The sequence below is a fragment of the Capsicum annuum genome, unplaced genomic scaffold (genome assembly GCF_002878395.1).
Source record: "Capsicum annuum cultivar UCD-10X-F1 unplaced genomic scaffold, UCD10Xv1.1 ctg4965, whole genome shotgun sequence".
NCBI lineage: Eukaryota > Viridiplantae > Streptophyta > Magnoliopsida > Solanales > Solanaceae > Capsicum > Capsicum annuum.
This window is the reverse complement of record NW_025857455.1, coordinates 50,142-71,687: the sequence shown is the minus strand read 5'-3', so window position 1 is coordinate 71,687 and position 21,546 is coordinate 50,142. Positions and strand designations below refer to the sequence as shown.

The following is a 21,546-nucleotide window of genomic DNA, read 5'->3' as shown; positions in this document are numbered from 1 at the left end:
AGGGTTTTACCATCTTAGTTAAGTTCTAAGGTTTTATATTTTAAAACTCATGTTGCACTCACATTGTTGCTACCACTTTGTTTCCACTTGCTGGCTTTCCTCTACTCTATCTGAAAAGTATACTCTCTTAACCTACTATCTTGTTAAAAAATTCAAGGTCAATTTATCTTCCTTTTTTCTAAATTACATGAATGAATTTTCTACAAATCCATCTAGTGTTGCTTATGATTTATTCGTCACCCGCATCATCAAAACTAATCACTTAGGTCTTGATGACTTTTCTCCATCACTGTGAAGCAATGTTATGATTCTAAAGCTTTTACTAGTATAGGTATATTCGCTCATAAAACTCTTGGTCTCTAAAAGTTGAAGGGTATATTCATGTCATTCCTTCCTCCTCCATGCCTACCATCCTAATGATATTCTATCATTCTTCTCCAGCTCTGTGTTAGAAAAAAATAATTGATTTGGAAGCTAAGATTGATAAACTGAAGGACTTGATGTTCGTTACTCACTTTCAGATGCAAAAGGTAAGTGAAGACACCAAGGAAAAAAGTATTGATTTTTCTCTCATAAGGTTAAAGTTGGATCAAGTTATCAAGGAAGCTATCAAGGTAGCCTCCAAAACACAGGCGAATTATGTCAACTTGTCCATGTCTCTCTCAAATTAGTTTACAAGTCTCATTGATTGGTGGATAAACACTATCTCTTATTTTTTTTCATTGATATGAACTCAAGAAGCACCACCCACCTCTGTAAAACATGTGAAATGTGTGACCATTTCAGACGATTTTTACATTTTGTTTCACATGAATTTAACTGAGAATAAGATCAAAATATTGTTTTTGTTTTATCTTTCTACTCGTGTATCCTATAATATATTGGTATCCTATTATATATGTAAAGGGGAGATACTATATGTAGGGAAAGTTAACTATCTATATGAGAATCTGACTCAGGGGGAGCTTTACTAAAATCAACTAGAGTCACTAAGAAAGAAGCCGACTTAAGTCTACTAGAAAGTGAAGTATATGCCACTTAAAACTTGTCATCATCAGAAAGGGGGAGATTGTTGAGTTATAGTTTTTATGATGATTTTGATTTGTATGTAGGAAAACAACAACAACAAAAAAATACTGTAAACTTATTGTAAGACAAAAGTAATAGCTTTGGCATTAAAGAGTGACAAGTATGAAGAAACAAGGTATTTGATCCAACCAAGTGGAAATATTCAATAAAGATATAATTTTCAAGATGACTCATCGAAGATTGGGACATCAAATAAAAGAAGGAGAAAAAAAAACCCAAGAAACTAGGAGCATCCAGTTCACAACAAATTCAAATTCAAGCATCATTTTTCAAATTCAAGGAGGGAGACATTGAAGGACAAAATATTCCACCAAAAGTCAAGGTGTGAATTTGTCATACTCTTAAAAAATGGATTCTCAATTATCTTTTTTAAGAATAAAAAAATCTCTTGGGTTGCATCTCTTCAAGTCTTCCAGCATCTAACTTCTCCCGCTATATAAAAAAGTCATTGGAGAACTAATTAGAATATACAAATAGTCATAGTCATCTACAAGGAAAGGAAAAAAGATATTGTTAGTGAGACATTGTATTAAAAAGTGAAAAGAAAATAAAAGAAACGAAAAAGAGGAGAAAAGAAGTGAGAAGAAAAAATTGAGATTAGTAACTAGAACTTTATTCTTAAAGTTATACCAAACTCAAAATTTTCAATGACTTAAAACAGAACGCCCCAGAAATCCAAGGAGATTGGACGTAAGTTTGACATTAGATCCCAACTAGTATCAAAATATCTAGTTTTGACATAGGATCAACCTTGGATCCCAATCAGTATAAAATATCTAGTTTCATTTACTTTATTGCTCTTTTATTTACAATATTTAGTTTTAATATTCTCTATAAGTTAGTCAACTAATTTTCTTAAGCAGACTACTAAGAAAATGAAAAATAGCAATTCAACCCCCCACTTTCACCTTGATGTGTGTCGTTCGTCCAAGCCTAAATTCGGGGTGTGAAAATTAAGATCCATTTTTTCTCAACTCTAGTCGCATCCACTATCAATTTCATGTGGAGGAACTTGAACTTCACAAATGGAAGAAAACCGAATATCAAATTACTTAGTTAACTATGTTATAGAAGTTATAAGACTGATGCAGATGAAGTACGAACTTGTCCACTCATGGAAATAGAATTCTCAAAATGGACAAGGGCCAGATTCTAAATTTGACAAACAAGACCAGAAGAATCATTGAAATCCACTTCAAGGTAAACTCTATTTAACAAAATTGAAGAATTTCAAAACACATATCACAGAGTTCTCCAATGGTAGTGGGGGCACAATTGTGCAGAAAGTAAGAACAATCAAACCTAGTCTTGGATTTGTATATTTGTTAAGTTAGTCATTTACTTCAGTCTTTTATATATTCTTTATTTTCTATTTTTTGCTAGACATTATCTGATTATCAATAAAACATTTTAAATGAAAAAATTCTAACAAATTCCCCAAAAAAAAATGGATAGTTATATACATGTCATATAACATTACAACATAGCAATAACTTGTTTTACACTAGGATTACATGGAAGAAATAAAAAGGCCAAAAAAATGCGAGAGAGAGTGAGAAAGGTCAAAGAAGTTGCCCATTTATTTTAAATACATTTAAAGTAATTCTAAGTGAAGTTATAATACTTTCCAAGCCTTTCCACCTCTTTGATTATACTTCTTCATCCTTCCAAAGAACATGACAATAATCAAAAGGAACTTTCCCGTATTACTCCATTTTCCAGCAAATCCATATGTTGTGTCCTTGCAATGACCATCTGGTTTCATTTGCCTTGCACAACTATAGCCCATTGACATTCCAACAGTCCCATATGCACTGTAATATTATCATTATACGAATGACTTGGAATTAGTTAATATTTTCATCAAATATAATAGACTATACACAAGTATTAGGCTTGATTTGGCTTCACTAATTAAGTTATGAATGGTGACCCATAAAATGATAGAGTTTATACTTTAATGACTTATATCAGATGATATTGTAGAAATTGTCGTTAAGATGAACTGACATTTAATTTTTATCTTTCATAATTAAATTTATATCTAGTGATGCATAAGTTTTTTAGAAACTAAAGCATAACTCTTGACATATTATACTATGAAAAAATATACTTAGACACTGTAAATTTTATTTATTTTCCCCTATGGACATAAATTGTAGACCTACACAATATAAGGACATAATTTTCAATGACCCAAATCGTATTTATGACCTATATATGTTAGAAAATTAAAGCAATAACACAATGGATTTTAAAATTAGGATACCTCCAGCCATTGTTGGAGTTTATTGGAGTGTGGGAGTCGTCGTCAACTACTTCATACATTTGTATATGTTCTAAGCACTCAACCCTTACTCTTTAGTTGGTGTAGATATTGTGAAGAAGGTTATATTTAGGGACCTTTAATCGGATCTATTTATTGATAATGTTCTCTATCAAAAATATTGGTTAGTAGTTTACAATTAGGGCAATCGGACAGCAGTTACAAAGGATTTGAAATTCAATTCCTTGGTAGTTGAGTAACTGGCTGGAGTAGAGGTTAAAGACATGGAGGTTAGTCCAATAAGTGAAATTTATGACATGAACCATGACAATAGTCTATGTATTATATCTCTAAGCCTTAGCCCTTATTACTTAATGAATAACCCAATATTTGCTTTAGGTCCATACTTTAGTGACATTTCTAAAAATTAAAACTGATTTTGCACACAATTACAAGTACGAGAAATATCATATAAAATTGAGTTTCATCAGCATACTTTATTGCAGAAAAATTTTTACATAGTGGAACAAAGTCCATGTGATTATATGATCCTTAAATTTCTATGGTGACACGTCTTTAGTTAGGATCAACTAACATCACTTCAATGATAATATGTTTAATGAACATTTTCTTATTTTTAACACGTTCTCTTATGGTTAGATACTTGATGTCAATATGCTTGGTTCAACATCCACTTTTGTTATTATTATCCAGAAAGATAGCAACAAATTTTTTACAATACAACTTTAATGGATTAGAGATAGAGTCGATAATTATCAGCCCAGATATGAAACTGTTCAATCATACCTCATGTAAGGTAGGCTCAAAACAAGAAATGAACACAACCGTTATAGAGAAAGTAGTAATAAAAGTCTGTTTAACACTTTTCCAAGAGATAGCTCCACTGACTAACATAAAAATGTATTCAAAAGTTTATTTTCATGAATCAACACAACCAATTAAGTCTGAACTAGAATAGCCAATAACTTCCAAGTCATTTTTTTTTTTCACATAAGCATGTAGTCTTTTGTCCCTTGAAGATATCTAGGACTTTCTTTTCAACTCTCTAGAGGTCAAGACCTAGATTACTCTAATATATTTCTAACATTTCAATAACAAATACTATGTCAGGTCTTGTACAAACCTAAGCATACATCAAGTTTTTAACAGTCAAAGCGTATGAAATGTCCTTCATTTGTTCCTTCTTAATATAGTTCTTCTGGAATTGATTCAAATTAATCTATCACCCTTCACAATAGGAGCTACACTTGGTGAACTATATAGGTTTCTTGAGATAGACCTAAGGAGCCTTGATGTCCTTTCTTATGAATCATAATGCCAATGACATAAGATTCATCACTCATGTCTTTTATATCAAAACTTTTAGAGTGAAATTATTTCCCCTTATGTATCATGGCCTTATCATTGGATGCAAGTACAATGTCATTCACATATAGAACTAAGAAACATATTTTACTCCCACTAACCTTCTAGTATATAGATTGATCCATAATGTTATCAACAAAATCGAATATAGAGATAACATTGTGAAATTTTAAATACCATTTGTGGGAGACTTGTTTTAGTCCGTGTATTAATTTCTTTAACTTATATACCAAGTGCTCACCATCACTAGATGAGAAATTTTTAGATTATTTCATATAAACATCTTTCTCTAGATCGCCATTGAGAAATGAAATTTTCACATCCATCTGGTGCAATTCTAAGTAAAAATGGGCTACTAAACCAATAAAATGCACAAGGAGACATAGGAGAAAAGTCTCTGTGTAGTCAATTTCTTTCTTTTGAGTGAATCCTTTTGCACCAATACATGCTTTATATCATTCACTATTGCCTGGTGAGTCCATTTTAGTTTTAAAGACTGATTTACATCCAATGGCTTTTATACATTAGGAAACTCAATAAGATCCCAGACTTAGTTACCTTATATGAAATTCATCTCTTCTTACATTAAATTGTACTATAATTTTGACTCTTTACAATTCATGGATTGTGAAAAAGACTTAGGGTCATATTTAACTTCAATGTCAGATTCTTATAAATACACAAAAAAAGTAACTAGGAATTGCTTATTTTCTTTATCTAGTAGATATTTGTAATGTTTTACCAATATTTTCCTGAGAATCATGTTGTTGAACTGGTTGTTCAATAATTTCTGGAATCACTTAAAATAATTAATCTATTTTAACATTTTCAAAAGCTTATGGAATTTTATTAATTGATTGTGCAACATCCAATTGTACTTGAGGGGTGTTATCTACGACAATCAATCGTTGACCTAAAATAGGAGACCATTCTCTGATAAAAATTGTATTCTAAAATTAATCACTCCCACTAATTAAGTCATTCTTGTATTCTAAAATTAATCACTCCCACTAATTAAGTCATTCTTAATAATTTTTTATTTTTTGATTCTATAATCCTAGTGTTGTTAGATGAAAAATTGAATTTGTATCCTTTAGACGTTTTGAAATATAAAATAAAATATCCACTAATGGTCGTAGGATCCAATTTGTTTTCTTGTAGGTTGTAGACTCTTACTTCAGACAGTCATCCCCATATGTGAATAAATGCTAAACTCTATTTTCAACCTTTGAGCAATTCAAAAGGTGTCTTTAGGATAGCCTTAGTTGGAACTCAATTTAATAAATACACTATTATCTTAAGAGTTTCAATCCATAAGGACTTAGGTAGCTTAAAGTTGCTTAACATACTACAGACCATATCCAATAATGTTTCATTTCTTTTTTCTGCTACACCATTTTGATTTAGAGAACCAGGAATAGCTTCTTAAGCAACGATTTCATTTTATTGAAGAAATTTTACAAACCTACCTTGTGCTTATCCATCTTCGGTGTATCTACCATAGTACTCACCACCTCTATGAGTGCATTGTTTCTCTACTTCAATATTAAAATGCTTAACATCTTCTAATGCTTCGCTTTTATTATGAAACATATAGAGATACATATATCGTTAGTAATCATCTATAAAGATTATAAAGTAGTTTGGCCATACAAATCCATATTTGGTCAACATATATTTGAATGTATGATTTCTAATATGGTTGAATTTCTCTTGGCACCTTTCTTTGAGTTTTATGTTTGCTTGACTTTAATGAAGTCGATACAAGTATCAAAATTTGTAAAATCTAAAGTACTAAGTACTCTATTATTTACTAATCTCTTAATTTATCTAGGAGATATGTCTCAATCTTTGATGCCTTAAAATAGAAAAATTTTCACTCATAACACATCATTTGTTCTCATCTGTAAAATGCATAACATTATGAGTGGAGTCATAGTGTATTGAGTGGAGTCATTGTGTATATCAAGAGAGAAAATACCATCAGGCAATTTACCATATCCAACAAGTTTAAATTTATAAAATAGATTAGAATAACCTTCTAGAAAGAAGGAATATCCTAAAGGTACAAGTCTTGATACCGAAATTAGATTCCTAAAAAAGTTAGGAACATAAAAAGTTAAGAATTTAATGGGAACTTATAGAAAAAGAGGTGCGAAGATGATCAAAATAACACCAATAAATCACCTTGGATGCCCAAGGATCGATATTAGCTTTCTAGGATTTTTAATGGACTTGGGACTTAAGAAAAATTTAAGAAATCAGGCCCTAAAGCATTTAATACTGGTAGGGTTAACTTCATCGGAATAATGGGAACCTCGTCACTAACATGATGCTTGATCCAGCTTACCCTACATAGCAGTGGTCAATCCACTACGAACGTGAAGTAAGAAGACAGAACAGTCAACCAAATAACACTTTATGGATTCAAAGAACAGCTTGTGAATGTGATGGCCAATAACCTTAGGCTTAGCAAACACTACCATAGCCACACGAATGCGAAAGTTATTTTTTGCCTACACCAGCTGAAGTTGCACCATTATCTTGGAAAATTTACCAAGTTTCCAATTGAACACTCACAATTCATTCTAAACTAGTGAAAGTAATTGAACTTAAGGGCATGTTGTAATAGCTTCTACATGCAATGCATCTTATTTCCTGAATAGATGCTTTGAAAAATCCCACTAGTTTCTGTAGGTTTATTAAATCCTTAAAGAATATGTAATATGGATTGTAAAAAAGAATCAATCCATCACGTGTAGTCATTAACATCAATCATATAAGCTTCATAACAAACAAGAGAAATATAAATATCTTTCTTCTTAAGTCATCGTTGAAACTTGACACAATCCTTCTTATGTCCCCCTTTTTTCTAAAGAAGCGACACTTGGATCATTTCTTGATGTCAGAGTCAAGTGGAGTTTTTCCTTTTAATTTCTTATTGGCTTGATGAGACTTCTACTTTGAATAGTCATGAATACACTTCTCTATTTCCATTAACAATTGACCCTCTTTTTGAACACACGTGACCATAAGTTCATTGATAGACCATATATACTTATGTGTGTTATATGAGATCTTAAAAGAGTCGTATTGTGCAGGTAGACTATTGAAATATAGTGCACAATAAAAGTTTTAGATATATTTCAATCTCAAGAGTCTTTAATTGAGCTACTAAATCTGGCATTCTTATAATGTGCTCACGTACACCTCTTACAAAGGTAAGCGTCATTGATGAGAATATTATAATTAAGGTATTGGCAAGTGCCTTATCTAAAGTCTCAAATTGTTCATCAATAGCCTTCAATAATGCCTTGATATTGTTATTATGTTCGATAAAATCATAAATACTAGCTGAGATTTTGGTCATAATGAACATAATACTCAAATGGTTAAAGCGCTCCCATTGTTCATGAAGAACAATCTTACCTTGAGTCTTAATTTCATCAATTGGTGGTTCATCTTTCCTAATAAAACAATCAATGTCCATGCACCCTAAGTGAAGGAGAATTCTCTTCTTCTAGATCTTATAGTTTTCACCATTGAATTTAGAAATATCACAAATATCAAAGAAATTTGTAGGTTGCATAACTAGAAAAAATACATACTTGCTTGATAAATTTAAGGAAAATAATATCAAACTAATTTTGCTGACATAAAAACTACATGTGGACTAATTTTTAATTCTATTAGACTCACACTTTATGATGGAATTATCGTTTACTAGCTTGATATTCTATCCTTATGATAAAATTTTGTAATTCTCATTCATAATCCCTATGAGTAATTATGAAAAATATTTAATATTTTATCCTAATTAATTTATACAACCCAATAATAAAAATTCTTGAGTTGCCATCTAGTGCATAACTAATCACAATATTAATGTCTAAAATTTTTTATGTGATCCCTGATTTCAAAAATTCTATTGAATTAAACATGTTGAGACTAATCTTCAATCAAACAAAACTATAAATCACTTAGACATTAGTCCTTATTTAATGTCTATAATTTTATTATGTGTATAATTTTATTATGTGACCCTAAACATAGTGTATTTAATTTTATTTAATCAGGATTGTTGTGACTAAATCAAACAAAATTTTATAAATCGCTAGACATTAAAAATTATTAATCATACAATATTTATTTTTTAAACATTATGCCATAAAAATTCACCAGTAGCATATGTCATACGCACATTAAACAGAAACAGTGAATAATTTACATTTAACTATAAATTCACAATGCAACTTATATTGCTTGTAAACTAAATAATCGGACGGCACTATCATTATTACTCTTTTCAAGTAGTACCAACTAAATGAGAAAAAGTATATAGATAAGAGCATTTACAAAATCAGTCATATAAGCTTGTAAATCCAAGATGAAAGCATTAAAGTGGTACAAAATTGGGCCCCACTGATAATATTTTCACATGTCAAGAATTAGTAATTTATATCATCAAAATAAAAGGAAAAGGTCATTATGAGACTCGGTCATCTTCTTTCTTTAGATGGTCCCTTTTGATAGTTACAAAATCATTTTTCAGTCCCAAATACAAAATGATATTTGAAAATCAAATTCTTTACTATTTTAGTACAAGGATTAATCAAGTGTTTTTACCGAAATACAAATTTGTTTAACTTTTTGTTTGCAGAAACTGATTGATATTTCTAGATGTAAAATGTTTTTACATTTGATGATTTTCAAATTCCAAAATAACAAGGCAAAGATAAATGCTCTCTCTGATACCAAATGTTTAAAAAAAATAGAGCAATAGCTTAGCAGATTTTAATAATTACCCTCTAGGTCATTTCCTTGATTTATATGCATTTTTTGATATTTTGTGCCTTTCTACAGTGGCTATGGGTTATTTATGACTTATCGAAATTGTCACTCTGATTATCGGATAATTCATTTAGATTTTAGGTTTATTTTCATGTTTTGGAGCTTTTCCTATTAAGGTATTGGTGTCAGACCAAAACACCTAGTGAATATCCTTGGATGAGAATTTTGACTATTCCATCAACTTCGAAATATTGATTTTAGGCTAGGAGAACCCTTGGCTCAGGTCCCAAGGCTACCGAACTTATTTTGGGCTATTAAGTGTATTTAATGAAAGTAAAACTATAGGTATGAGAGTCTGTATTTAGTTGAAACAATCTTGGATGATGGTTACATAGAATCCGAAATATCAAATTTAGTATGGTAGAATAGTTCATTTGCATACACGACATTCCAAAGGAATTTCGAAAATCCGATCGGAGTCTATTTGAACTTAGAGAAATCTGATGCCTAGCACCATCGGATGCAACTGCTTAAGCGGACCTTTGGTAGCTTAAGCAGTAGTCTCTTTAGAGTCATTGGGTTGCATTATCAACCTTGGTTATTTGATCAAGGAACGCTTAAGATATCAACGTCCGCTTTAGCGGCCAAGGTGTCGCTTTAGCAATACTTGCATCCTTGTACCCAACTACTTTAGCAGACTTGTGTCGTTTGAGAGGTAGCTGCATAAGCAAATAAGGTACCACTTTAGAGACATCTGGTGTGTTAAATCTCCCCTTCATTACCAAATTTCCCATCATTTTCTCAACCTTTACCCACCATTTTGGGGAGATTTTAGAGAAAAAAAGTGTGGGGAATCATCCATTGAAGCTAAGTTAAATAAGCCTAACACTTCTTGGTCATTTCTCATTACTTTTCTGATCAAATTTCATCTTGTTTCATTATAAAATTTTAGGAATTAGGTCTTAAAATCCCTAGACTTTTGAAGCTGATTTGGGCCCCAATATATGCTCTATTTGTTCTCTAATTTTGAGTACATATTTCTTGTTCTTTGAGGGACCTCGTGGTGGATTTAATTTATGACTTCATTTGCAGGCTCTAGGGTCCATTCTTGACTCAAATTTTAACCCAATAATTCATATAAAAATTATAGGTCTCATTTTTTTGATATTGACATATAGGTTATTATTTTGATAATGTGATAGTACTTTTAGATCATGAAGCGAGAACGAATGCTTTATGAATGATTCAAGACTTGCGATTTCGGCATCAAAGCAGGTTTTTGTCAAATTTTCTTTATGAGATAATGTATAATATAGATTGCATGCTAGGTAAGGATGATAAGACCTATTTATTACTAGTGTATCATGACATAACCTATTTAAGAAATTTGGAGTAGAAATGTGACCCGATCCTAAAGATGGAATACTTGTTATAGCTATAAAATCCTATCACCCTTGGCTATAGGTATGTTGATCCTAGTTGAGGCTAAGCAACCTTTAGGATAAGGTTTACTATTTGACGTAGCATTTGGATTATAGTTTTCCTATTTATGGTATTGCTATTATGTTAGTTATGTACAATTGTATCTGAGGCCGTGATTACTATACAGGTTGAACTACAGGTGAGTAATCTATCCTTACAAAGGATGTGACATTAGTCTATAAATTCCTAGATGGTTATGATTGTATTGTTTAGATAATGGTGATGGCATACAAAGATTATGATACATTCATGCATACTTAGTTGTAAGATTCCATATAAAACCATGATTTTACTACTATTTTCTAAAAAGAAATTTATTCCAACTTCACTTTTAAAGAAGATTCTTTTATAATAGGAATCGTAGCACCTTACTTAATGATGAACTTTTGAAATTAAATATGTTTCTTTAGAAATTAGTCCGAGATAGATTATGGTCCATGGGTTACCCTCCCTTTTACCACTATTATGTACTTCAATCGAGATAAAAATTCCAATCCTTTCTGCACTTTTATGTTGTTTTAGTCTGAAAGTTAATTTCAGGTAATAAATTCACAAACTTACACTCTGTTAGTCACGATTTTAGTGCATGCACTTATTATATTTATTCATATCTCCGATATAAGATGGAGTATATTGATGATAATGATTATTAAAAATCCTGGATCAAGACCAGGTATTTATATACAGATATTCTCGAATCCACTAGGGGCTCCTTTATCTGTGAACCATCATGTCAGAGAAGAGAGATCTTCATAGATCCCGCCTTTGCAAGTTTTTTAGTTAGAGAAGGTATATGTACTTGATACACTATCGCACTTGGATCTATTATGGTACTACAGATTTACTTTGCATTCATTTATTTATATGTATTTCCTAGTACTAGTATATTACTTGATGCTTATATCTATCAACCTTATGGGGTTTAATAGATAGAAGCTATGATTATTGTTTTTTGAGTGTTGATTGAACCTTTCGGGTGTATGGAGGCCTGATGAGGTATTGTTTGTCTAGACTAGACGGTTACTCTATTATTGTTATTATGGTTGGTTCATGACAGGTTGATTATGGTCTAGTATGAGGTAAAAGGTATGATATTGATCCTTTTCATTTTTATGATAAATTACAATATGGGTAGTCATCTGATATGGGCACGATCATGAAGATAGATTTGCGTGAGTACGCATTGAATAAAGCCAAGGGAGTGTACAAGTTGAAGTGTGAAGAGGGTTTTGGACACTCTAAAGCCGCACCTACATACACTTCAAGGGCGCCTCTTTTTATCTCTTCATTAAGGCCTTTTTGGACCATTCACTTTGTTTTGTAATAAGTCTATAAATAGACTAATGTTAGGTCATTTTAGCTTAGTTTTTGAATGATATTATAAGAAAAAAATTGAAACACCTTTATTCTCTCTTTGAGAGTGTGTAACACCTTAGTTGTAGGGCTTGGACAAGCCAAAACTAAAATGAGAGTGATACTAGTATGGAATTACTAGTGTTGCAAACTTCTCTAGAAATGTTGGTGCTTGAGTGGTGGACTCACTTTCGTTCCATCGTAAGATTATTAGTGTTTCTTTTACATTAGTTAAGGGTCTTAGTGTTTGAGATACACTTAGGTTCTTAGTTCTTGTAAAGGTTAATGTCTCACTACCTATCTTTATCTTCTTGTAATCGTTTGTAATGTTTGTCTCTTATTCTAGTAAAAAACATAGGATCTTGTTATCTGGTGTTGTTATTCCTCTTGTTTATCTCGTGTTGTGGTTGTTTTCGGGTTGTTTTACTCCTTGTTATATCATATTGTTGTGTTGTTGTTGTTGGTCGAGACTTGTTCTTATTTGGTTCTTGATTTCTATTGGGTGTTGCATCTTGTTTCCGTGTCGTGGGTTTATTCTATTATCATTTAGTATTAGAGATAAGGCTAATTTTGTTCCCACAAGATCAATCGTGGTCTTGGTTGTTTGAAAATTCAAAAAAAAAGTTATGTTCTTGAGTTTGGTGTTCTTGGCCGAGAAAGTTATTGTTTCTGTTGTACATCTTGGCTGAGATTGTTGAGTCTAAATCTAAGAGTCTTTTTTACTTATCTTTGGCATTTCCAGTTTTAGTTTTCTTCTTTACTAACACCTATGGGTCTAGATCTTAGTCAAGCTTGTATTGTTGAAGTTGTTGTTGTGGAACTAAAGGCTTGGCCGTATGTTGGTTTGTTGTTGTTGTGCATCCGAGAATTGGACACATGTTGTTGGTTAGTTGTTGTTGTGAATCCAAGATTTGGAGGTGTTGATTGGCATTGTCATTGAGGATTTGTGTTTGAGAAGGTGTTATTGTTATTTGGAGGGTGTTATACCCCGCATTTTTGGGATAATCTATGAACCATTGTTCCTAAGTGTATAAGCTATGATCTAAATGATTCCTATGCAAATATGAGTTCCATGAAATTTATCCTCATTTTTTATTTGCTTCTGAAGTGAAAAATGTTCATAAGAATCACTTAGAACAAAGTTGAGCTTAGAGTCTTTGATTCGTCCAAAGTTTGGTATTTGATTCTATAAGGGTCTAATTTAAAAGTGTATAACTTTTTATATACATAGAATTTTGCAGCTTAAAACCTACCAAATTGTTGATAATTGAATTAGCTTTCCAACGATACCAATTTCACATAAATCTGATACCCGAACAAAAAGTTATGGCATTTTTCGTGTGAGAAAGTAAGCCAACACGATTGGGCTGCGACGCGTCGGTTGTAGATGCTATTAGCGACCCGACGCGATGGCCAATGCGTTAAGGGACTTTTTCACAGGCTATTTCAGTTTCTAAAGGGTCTAGGGGAACTTTGGTCACTTCCCCTCACCTAAATCCACCCATAACACTTAATTTTAGCCCCCAAAAGCAATATACACTTAATTATTCATCTTTTCTCTCAAGGAAAACCGCTAGCCTCCCCAAGAACACCAAGAACTTCATCAATTTTTCTTCAAGAAAAGCAAGAACTCAAGTTTCCTAATTCAAGAATGCTTTTAAGATTGTGTTTCTCCTTCAAGATTAAATTTTTAAGGTATGTGGGAGTTCATCCATGGGTCCTCTTTCACCCATGGAGCCCAAAAATCCTTTTTAATTAAATAAAGAATAATTTTCCATTATTATGGTATTTTGTATGTTCAAGAAAGATTGAATTTCATATTTTCATGGTATTTTTAATTCAATTCAGGCCATGTATGATTCCATGCAAGATTTTGAATTCCTCATGCTATGAATTTGAGTTTTTCATGCTTTATTCAAGTAAATTCCATGATAGATTCTAAATTCATGATGTCTAGCAAAATTCTCATGTTTTAAATTTATGTCTTCCACATGTTTGATGAAATTCCCATACCATGTTAAGTCAATTTCAAGATGAATCCCCAAGTTATGAATTTTTCCATGTAATTCTATTGTTCCCTCATGTTTAAGACATTCTTACGTTCAAGCTATGAACTTTACATGTTTTGATGAAACGCCTATGTCCTATTTCAAGCAAATTACATAGGAATTCTGTAATTCATGATCTTAGTTATTTAATCATGTTATGCTCCCATGTTTACGATATTCTCATGTTCCAGTTCATGATCATGACATGACATCATGTGGTCCTATTCATGTACAAGTTCATGCCTCTCAAGTGTTTGACAAAATATCTAAATGAAAGCATTGTTAGCAAGTTGATATTGTCATGCTAGTATGATCATGTCATATTTACTTTCAATGCTATCAAGTCCTGGGGGTATTCAATACCCAAAATCTAGTTGTTTATCTAGAATTACAGTAGCTACAGAATAGTCTCAGTAATGTCACGAACACTTGTACCCAATCAGTTAACAAAACTCAGTGAACTCAGTCCAATTCGATTAGTCAATAGAATCAGTGTGGGTTCATTCAACCCTAGTACAGTCCAGTTTAGTCCCAGTATCAATTTAATCATTAATGATTACCTCAGAATCTGTATGCACTATTATTTTCAGAATATCATGACCTGAGCTTATTAGTTATCTGTGCATACACTAGTTAGTATTTCAGTATCTATTCGATTGGGAGTATGATTCAGCACCAAGCGAACCCAGGGATAGGGGTATTCCTACCAGCAGAAGGTTTGACCCTTAGTAGCATTCCTGAGTTACAGAACTACGTAGCCAGCATAGGTTGAGATATCTTCCTACCAGTCTAGGGTTGACACATATCTCATGAGTTTTCCTGTTAGTAAGGGTTGACAAAATGTCCTCCTGCCAATTAAGGTTAACTCACAACCATTGTTAGTACCCGTGGCACGGTACTGACAGCCCTTCAACTGGGTTACAGGTTGGACCCCGATTAGCTCAGATTGGGAAATGTTGGTTAGATGAACACTCCCACAATTATATTTTCAGCTTCAGACTCAATATGGAACTCAGTTCAGTTTTACAAAATTAGGACTGTCAGAAATAGTCACCCAACTCAGTACTGAACTCAGTTTAGTTCTACAGAATCGGGACTGTCAGAAATAGTCACCCAATTATCAGTAACTCAGTTATCAGTAACTGTAGCTATCAATTACTCAATTATCAGAACTCAGTATGTACTTCTAGTTACAGTCTCAGTCACAATCTCAATTACAATCTTAGTCACAATCTTAGTCTAGTAATCAGATCAGTAACTCAGTTTAGTTTTAGGTTTGCTTGACCATAGCATATAGTTATCAGTTATTTAGTTATCAGTATTTCAGACTAAGTACAGTTCAGTCTTACTTGCCCAGTATTCAGCTATCATTCATTCAGTTAATCAGATAAGTTAGTATGTTTATGTATTCGTGCTCAGTGTAATTGTATATTCAGATTCTCAATTTATGTCGGTCTCCATCACATAGTTTTAGACCCAGTATTCATATAATATCCATGTTTTATCATATCCCAGCTTCAGTGTACTTATATCACTACAGTAAAGTTTTACAAAAACTAAATGTAGAGATTCACCTTCTTATTAGAGAATTTTTGTCACTTATGCTTTAAGATATTTTAGTTTTTAGTTTATTCCAGACTATTGGTCTACTTACACTTAGAATGTATGTTTTACGATTACATATGAAATCAGTTTTACTTATTGTATTCACCCCTGCATACTTAGTACATTCCAAAAGTACTGATCCACATATACGTCTGTGTGGCTATATTGTTTCATAATATAGGTACCAATTGTAGCTCGCATGTCACAATCAGATAGTTACAGATTCCAGCCAACAGGTGATGAGTTCTCCTACTTCAGGAACTCCAGACATTTTTAGTTCATGTAGAGTTTCTTTACTTCCATGTGTATTGATTAGTCGTAGTTAGAGACATGTCCCAGCTATCTATAATTAGTTTAGTAAAGGCTTCATAGATGTTAACCAGAGTCAGTCATGTAATTTTAGTTTCATCCTTCAGATTTATCAGTATTGTAAAGCTTTATCATTATTGTATATATTTTAAATTTTTAGTATGATTATGTTTCCGCACAGCAGAACAACTATTTATTATGTTATAATTCAGTTGCTTAATAGTATGCCGAACGGGTTAGGTTGGGATCACTTGTGGTTTCAAGCACCGTGTGATGACTAGGGGTAGTCTCTGGTCATTACAGAGGGTTCTTGAACCTTTGTTCTTCAAGCCTTGTTGAAGGTTCTTCATGTTCTTGACTAACCTTCATGTCTTGTGACAAGAAGAACCTTCAATAGTGGTGTTTGATCTTAAGATCAAGTGGAAGAGTGTAGCCTTTCTTGTTTATCTTGAAACAAGTTCCAAAACTATACCAAAATAGTAAGGGACAAAAGACCTTTCAAAAATACTAGTTACCAAAAAGTATTAAGGGGACTTTTTCAAGACTAACCAAAAGAGGAAAAAGCCAACCACCCTTCAAAAAGTGTTTTGCCTAAAAGGTGCAAAGAAATTCAACCGATTTTGAATGTGGAAAAGGCTCCAAACTTGTGTTTTTCCCCTCCAAAACCAAATTTACTCTTCCACAAATTAAAATTTGAACAAAAATTTCAAAGTTGGAAAAATAAGAACTCTTCAAAACCCGCAATCAATCAAGGTCTGCCACATCACCCATTTTGTACAGCTAACTTGTTTATGTTTTGTGGGTAACTTCTTGGCTATAATGGATAACAATTCTCTTAGTTCTATCTTGGCATGGATTGAAAATATCAACCAAAGAATGGAAAAGATGAACACAGTTATGTCCTCAATCAAAGGAGACATGTCTACTATGATTGAGAGGTTGGATCGCAGGGAGAGTCGAAGGAACTCTCATGCTTCTCCTCCTCAACACCATATTTCCTCAAGTGGGTATGACCAAAACACTCCCTTCACTAAGGGTTTTTGGGACCTTTCACTTTGTTTTGTCATAAATCAATAAATCGACTAATGTTAGGTTATTTTGCTTAGTTGTTGAATGATATTGTAAGATAAACTTTTAAAAATATTTCTTCTCTATTTGTGACATTGTAAAACCTTATTTGTAGGGTTTGGACAAGCTAAAATCAAAATGAGGGTGATACTAGTGTGGAATCACTAGTGTTGTAAATTTCTCTAAAAACGTTGGTGCTTGAGTGGTGGAATCTCTCCTGTGTCATCGTAAGAGAGTTGGTGTTGCTTTTATATTAGTTAAGGGTCTTAGTGTTTGAGATATACTTAGGTTCTTAGTTCTTGTAAGGGTTAATGTCTCACTACCTATCTTTATCTTCTTGTAATCATTTGTAGTGTTTGTCTCTTGTTCTAGTAAAAACCTTGAGATCTTGTTATCTTGTGTTGTTATTCGTCTTTTTCATCTCATGTTGTGGATGTTTTGGGGTTGGTTTACTCCTTGTTATCTCATATTGTTGTGTTGTTGTTGTTGGTCGAGACTTGTTCTCATTTGGTTGTAGGCTTCTATTGTGTTTTGTGTCTTGTTTTCGTATTGTAGGTTGATTCCATTATCATCATTTCATGGTTAAACAATATGGTTAAGGACACTGATTATGCCAGCACTATTTTCCTACTAGGTTAGGATCCCCTGGAGAAGTTAGGTTGACTGCCTCAGATTGTTACCTTTGAGTTAGTCTTACATATATACACTTACATACATATATATATATATATATGTGTGTGTGTGTATGTATTTGTACATATATATATGTACATATATATATATATATATATATATATATGTATTTATAATATATATATATATATATTATTTCTTTCACTCTTCATTGGTATATTGGCTAGCAATATACGGTATTGCCCTTTAGATCCTATTTACGATTATAATAGGATAGTTTATCCTCATTGCCTCACTAGTTTTATTGTATTAGTTCCCTGAGTAATTGTTTATAATTATAATCCATATTTACATGTTATTTATCTTTCATTATCTTTGGTGCTCAGTCGGCAGTCTCCTACTAAGTACCACATGTTTGGTACCCATACTACACTTCTGAAGCTTGCATATCTTAGTACGAGCTCTCGTCGTTGTTGTGTGCATCGTACGGAGCAGCTATGGATTGAAGATTTGAGGTTAGCTCCTAGCATTCGAAGAACTACTACATTCCCTGTTACTTATTAGACTGAAATCTATGTTGTATTCAGAGACGGGTTGTACATGTATTTTTATTGAGTATTTTACGCTGTACAGTTATTGTATTAGAAACTCTTGTTCTAATTCATCAAGTTTTGGAGCTGCTTTATATATATTCGTCTTGTTATATTTATTCTGTTATTTTCATTCATTTCTTTGCATAGTCCATTACTAGATGTTCCGGATTATAGGTTGGCTTGTCAACTGGTGGGTTATGATAGTTGTCATCATGACCTGAGTAATTGGATCACGACAAATTTAAAGTTGGTGTACCTCTATCCATTGTTGGAGTTCGTCGGAGTGTTGGCGTCGTCGGCATCCACTTCGTACTTCCAGCGAGTTTTCTAAGCACTCAAACCTCATTCTTTAGATGGTGTGAAGATTGTGAAGAAGGCTATGATTAGAGACCTTTACCCAGATCTGTGTATTTAAAATGTTCTCCATCAAGAGTACTGGTTGGTGGTTTACAATTAGGGCAGTAGGACAACATTTATAGAGGATTTGAAATTCAAATCCTTCGCAGTTGAGTAACTGGATGGAGTGGGAGGTTATAGACATGGGGTTACGGGCCATTTCAGATAATACCAACATAATATAGCTCTTGGATGATTTAGTTTACGGAATATATAAAAAAATAATTTTAAAAAACTTATAAATTTTGTAAATTTTGACCATATTTGGTATTGGGTGAACTCTATATATTGGTAAGTTTACCTATAATTTTTTCAATTATTTTTTAGCATTTCCCTTCATTATGAAAAAAATGAGACGTAACTTAAAGGATAATTCCTCCAATAAAACAAGAAACGGTCAAAATATCAATTAAACTTTATGAAGAAAAAGATGTCGACTAACCTGATGACTTCAAAGGCAATGTTGAGTACGTTGAAGTTGAGTGGATCATTTTTCGTTTTGTCTTTCTCCACTACACAAATAAGAATGGTAAAAATAACCAAACAAGAAGGTTGTGAGAATGATATGTACTTCACCAAGCTTCTCCTTTTTTTCCTGTTAATTTTTTCTTTAGTTTTTAACCTCTCTTCATGATTATCAACAGGCAAAAAAGTAGTATAGGATGATAGATACCTGCATTGACAAAACAAACCCAATAAAATAACCATAGGGATTCTTATAATTGTACTTTACAATAGCAAGCCATAGATATTAATTCATGATTACAAATTATTATGTATAGCGATAATAGAGCAGTAATAATTGTTCTACTGTGATATCCTCCCTTCATCCCAATTTATGTGATGGTTTCACAAGGAATGTTTAAAAAATAATATTCTCTTTATCCCAATTTATGTGGCATGATTCAAATTTCGTGAATCAAGTAATTTAATTTTAATTGCCAATTCCGAGGAATCTTAGTTTTTTGAAATAAAATTCACATATTTACAAGCTACGCATAAAGTATTATATGTCACAATAATTGATAATTCAAGATACTTAAAAGATATATGAAAAACTATGTCACATAATGATTAAGTTAAATTATGATAAAATATAGAAAAATTTTAATTTTGTAAAGGCTGACACAAAAAAGAGTGTCACCTGAACCGGACGAATGGAGTATTATTTAACGTGGTTGTTAATAAAACGCAATAGTGTTGGCATCTTTTTAGAGTGGGAGATGATGCGAATGAAACTTGTAAGGATGATGAAAGAACGGGCAAGAAATAGTAGATGTTTAGTAGAAGTAAATCGTTGATACACAAAAAATTGAAGACGTGGTAATTCCCTGTATGTTAAAAATGCACTTCTAATTAAACTAAATTGCCAATTTTTTTTTCAAAAAAAAATTACGATTTCTATGACACATGAACTAAAAAGGTTAAAGAATGATAAAAGTATTTTGAGAAGATATAAATTAAGGGTAACTTGGTCAAATAAGTTTCATAACTAATGTTATAAAATGATATTTTTAACGAATATATTTAAATCGTAAATTAACTCACCTTTATGGTAAAGGTAGGGATTGCATATATCATTTTTTTTTTCGACCCTACTTTATGAGAATATCTTAATAATGTACTTTTAAACCATAAAAATACGTATGTTGGATCTAAGGCAGTATGCTTGACACACTAAATTTACTTATTCGACGTCAAGAGAAAAGCGCAAAAGCAAACAAACATAAGGTATAATAAGTAAAAAAAAGTGATGTTTATTTGTCTTAGAATAACGAATTTGCTACGTGGCTTAAAGAAAATAACAATATGTTCTTGAGATCTTTCATTATATGTGGTGGCTGCTCGTGATTTGTTATCTGACTCTAAAAATGGAACTAGGGAGTAATAACAAAAAAATAGCTTAGCTTTATACGAGCAATATTAGAGCCCATTTGGGCTGTTGCAAAATTGTTTATTTGAGAAATATATTTATAAAATATTTTTTTTATAAATGTGTTTTAAAAAAGTAATTTGTATTTGGTAAATTTATTTAAAAAGTGAATGGGCATATGTATCAATTGAATTTTACTATCAAAATTATTTTATAAAGAAAATTTATTTTAAATCTTTTTTATAATATTTTTAATTATCTATTTAAAATTAAATTGAGAAAAAAAATTATAAGGGCTGTCAAAATAACATTTCATCTTCCAATATGATTCATCTCTCATTTATTATCACTAATAATAAAAACAATAAAAAAGTTATATATTCTTCCATCATCATTGATACTTTCGAAGAAAATGAGTGAAAATAAAATAATAATATATAAATAATAGGATGAAATAAAAAACTTTGATGTAAATATGAAGTATAAAATTCTAAAATCAAACTTTAATCAAAATTATATGATATGCTAATTAATTAATAAGATATATTTATACATGTGTGTATGTATGTGTGTGTGTGTTGTGTATAAGTGACAAAGATAATTTTGTCACGAAAATAAATAATTTTTTGTTTCTACTCTTTTTGAAAAAAAAAA

The 21,546-nt window shown here is 31.8% G+C and overlaps 1 protein-coding gene across 2 annotated transcripts in view; it reads right to left on the bottom strand.

Moving 5' to 3' along the window:
• Nucleotides 1–2,522: 2,522 nt before the first annotated feature.
• The window catches only part of LOC107874825 (sodium transporter HKT1), a 25,602-nt gene continuing 6,578 nt past the window's right edge, over nucleotides 2,523–21,546 (bottom strand). For both annotated transcript variants that reach the window (XM_047403910.1, XM_016721551.2), the window contains 2 exons: nucleotides 19,462–19,692; nucleotides 2,523–2,903 (listed from right to left, as the gene is read on the bottom strand). In XM_047403910.1, the coding sequence (XP_047259866.1) occupies nucleotides 2,705–2,903; nucleotides 19,462–19,692 (430 nt within the window). In that variant the 3' untranslated portion in view covers nucleotides 2,523–2,704. The remainder of the gene's footprint in view (nucleotides 2,904–19,461; nucleotides 19,693–21,546) is intronic.